Below are 2,879 nucleotides of genomic sequence, written 5' to 3' on the forward strand. Positions count from 1 at the left end.
GCGATGGCAGCGGCGCGCTTCCCGCTTCCTGGACGCGAAGCGGGCGCGGAGAGGGCAGGATGGTGCAAGGAGGTGCTGGGAGGGCGCGGTGCTCGAGAGATTCTACGGCACTTTGCCGCGTTGCGCTGCTCACCAGCGCAGCCCGCGGCACCCTCCGCGCTTCATGTTCTCTGCGCCCCCGCGGCGCTCTCTGCGCTTGTGCCGCGCACTATTCTGCCTTCCCGGTGCCAAACATCCCTTATCACGCTCTCCTTCGGCTGGATGCGCCGTCTACAAGTGCAGACGGCGAGGCTCCTCGGGCCAGCGCCTTGCCTCGTACGCCGCCCTGAGTCTCCGCAGTGAAGTTGTTCGAGCACATCGAGCACAAGGGTGGTTTCTTCTTCAGCAACGGCAGGTGCGTGGCAGCGATATCTTTCAACTTTGTTCTAATTTTAATGGCTGCAGGAACGCCTTGGCATATTCCAGGGCGATCTCCTGCTTGGGGTGTTTGCCGTGGCACATCTCTGGCGCACTCAAGGGGCGGAGTCTATCTCGTGTAGTCAATCTCTCGGGTCCTCGCTCCTGCCACCGCCGCCGTGAGTCGCACCAGAATGATTAGCCCTCGTCAAGCACATGGTTGACGGAGTGCTTATGTATAAAATGCTTATAACCTCTTCAGCGAGACCGGTAGAATTGCGCGGAAGGCCGTGGCCAGAGGCGCCAAGGGCCTGAACTGCGACGACTGGTGGTCTGGTATAATCTTTCTCATCCCTCTATTGGGGGAGCCACGTTTATGCCGTGTTTATAACGCAGGCTGCATACTCTGTCAGCTACCTCAAGGATTTTTCCGCCATGAAGCGGGACCGCATCATTGCCGCCTTCCAGGTCGCTGCCCTGCGCCTTCGGTCTCCGTGTATTGTAGGCTTCTATGAAGCTGCTGTCTGTGATAAATTACAAAGCTAGTTTATGCGCATGGTCGTGGTATCCTCTTCTTCCTCTACGCAAGGCAGATAGACGGGGCCAGAAGTTGACACCCCGAACCTTTTTCTCTCTCCTCTACCCGGCCCTCCAACTTGGAAACGTCGGTACTTCCAATCCCATCCCGCAACCTTCCTTTCGTCGATCTCCCTCTCCATTCCCACGCGGTGGTACAGCCCATATCCGTGCCTCTCTACGAGCATGAGGGTCAGCTCGTACAGCCCTTCTGGTTTAGCAGACGTAGCAGAATTGTATCCTTGTATCTTCCACGTAACCGGATTACGGTTCAGGTTTTCGAATCGACCGACGACAATCGCCCATGTTTCGCGATCATCGTACCCTTTCGGCAGCAGAGGAGATCGTCGCTCGTCCTTGTCTTCGTAGACCAATAGAGCGGCCTTGCCCCAAAAAATGAAATAGCCAGAGTTCGTCATCTCCCCTCTCGGTGCGCCGTCGGTGCGCCAGATGTTTGCACCTCGCCCGATAGCCTCAAACGCAAGAACCCGTCCCTTTGTCGTATGAATGTACGCGCGTCCGCTCTCGCTTGTTTCTGGCATTTGCGGCAACGTAGAGAGCTCCTTGGACGGTGTCATACGGGGTGCAACGTAGAGCCAGGTTGCCGTCGCGCGGGGATCTGCCATTAGTGCTCGGAGCATCGCAATCGTCGCTTTGGTCCGGTCATCTTGTCCAAATTGTCCCACGTCCAGGTTTACGCCGAAGAGGTCCATGATACTAAGCACCATGTCCACCGCGCGGGACGAAGAGCGCGTGTAAGCACTTATCCAGAGCGTGAAGCCCTGAAAGTCGAGTGCGCTGTCCAGCATTCTCGCTTCGGCTGCGCGAAAGATGCGCACGGGGAGATGCTTGTGATCTGCGTGTAGATGGAACATTCCGGTCATGCCCCACAAGAGGAGGTGCAACTTCGAAAAACTGCAAGTCGCCGAGCTGCCCTCTTCCAAGACCTTGTCGACGAACCGACCATGCGGCATGGTCTCGCATTCGACCTGGGCCTTAAGGCAGAGGGACTGTCGTAATGCCTCAGGGTATCCCCCGACGTCACAGCGATGTAAGAGGAAGGCATAATAGGACGGGTGGGTGAGTTGGAATACAACTTTGACCTTGTCGGCTCCGGGGGCTACTGCTTCCTGCAACGTCCACACGCGATCAAGCCATGTGGTGGAGTCGTCGAGCCTCGCAAGCCTGACTAAACCTCCTGGGAATGCCAGACAGACCGTACAGCTCTTGTATATCTGGAACATGCGCCGTATCTGCCAGTTCTTGTCCGCTTTGTGATTCTGTAATATGCACAGGCGGTCAAGCCAGAGCATTTCACAGCCGTACGCGCGTGCGGCAACGCAGGCCGTCCGGAGGACGTTGACGGAGATGGGGTCTGCGTGCAGAGCTCCGGATACGGAGAATGATGGAGTGGACTGGCCCTCTAGGAGCTGCAGGTCACGCCACGGATAGGAAATGGCTGCGTAAGGTGGGACAGAGATCTGGGACAGGTCTTGCTTTGGATCTTGCGAGGAGGAAAGATATTCCATTATGCGCAGGACATGCGAGTCCAAGAATGCCGCAACGTCGAGAAAACGAAAGCGACATGAAGTTGCAAGGCGGTCGGGATAAATGACGCTGTCTCCAATTTCAGAGAGCGGTGTCGAAAGTATGGTCTTGGGGTTGGGATGGATGGAATCTGAATCTGCGATGTCTTTGCAGGTTGGATGTGCTTGATCCGTCGCGTCTGGCCTAATGGCGGTGTCTTCACGATTGTCGAGCTTGTCATCCCGCCTCCTAACTAGACGAGAGGATGAGAGCTTATCATGAAGCCGCGCCATACCATTTCGGCGTACGCGTGGCTACATACCTGAGAAAAGTAACTTCAGCCTCTCTATAAGAGGCGCTGACACTGACAACACAAGTCT

The 2,879-nt window shown here is 56.3% G+C and overlaps 2 protein-coding genes across 2 annotated transcripts; both read right to left on the minus strand.

Annotated features, from left to right (window-relative positions):
- Positions 1-1,080: 1,080 nt before the first annotated feature.
- On the minus strand, positions 1,081-1,946 carry PHACADRAFT_266181 (uncharacterized protein; the record flags this gene model as incomplete). The annotated part of the gene is made up of 1 exon (XM_007402650.1): positions 1,081-1,946. A coding segment is annotated over one exon (866 nt), but the record flags the coding sequence as incomplete, so codon positions are not given.
- Positions 1,947-2,087: 141 nt separating this feature from the next.
- PHACADRAFT_56567 (uncharacterized protein) lies at positions 2,088-2,624 on the minus strand (the record flags this gene model as incomplete). Its single annotated transcript, XM_007402651.1, has 1 exon — positions 2,088-2,624. A coding segment is annotated over one exon (537 nt), but the record flags the coding sequence as incomplete, so codon positions are not given.
- Between the last annotated feature and the right edge of the window lie 255 nt (positions 2,625-2,879).

Source organism: Phanerochaete carnosa, assembly GCF_000300595.1.
Source record: "Phanerochaete carnosa HHB-10118-sp unplaced genomic scaffold PHACAscaffold_313, whole genome shotgun sequence".
Taxonomy (NCBI): domain Eukaryota; kingdom Fungi; phylum Basidiomycota; class Agaricomycetes; order Polyporales; family Phanerochaetaceae; genus Phanerochaete; species Phanerochaete carnosa.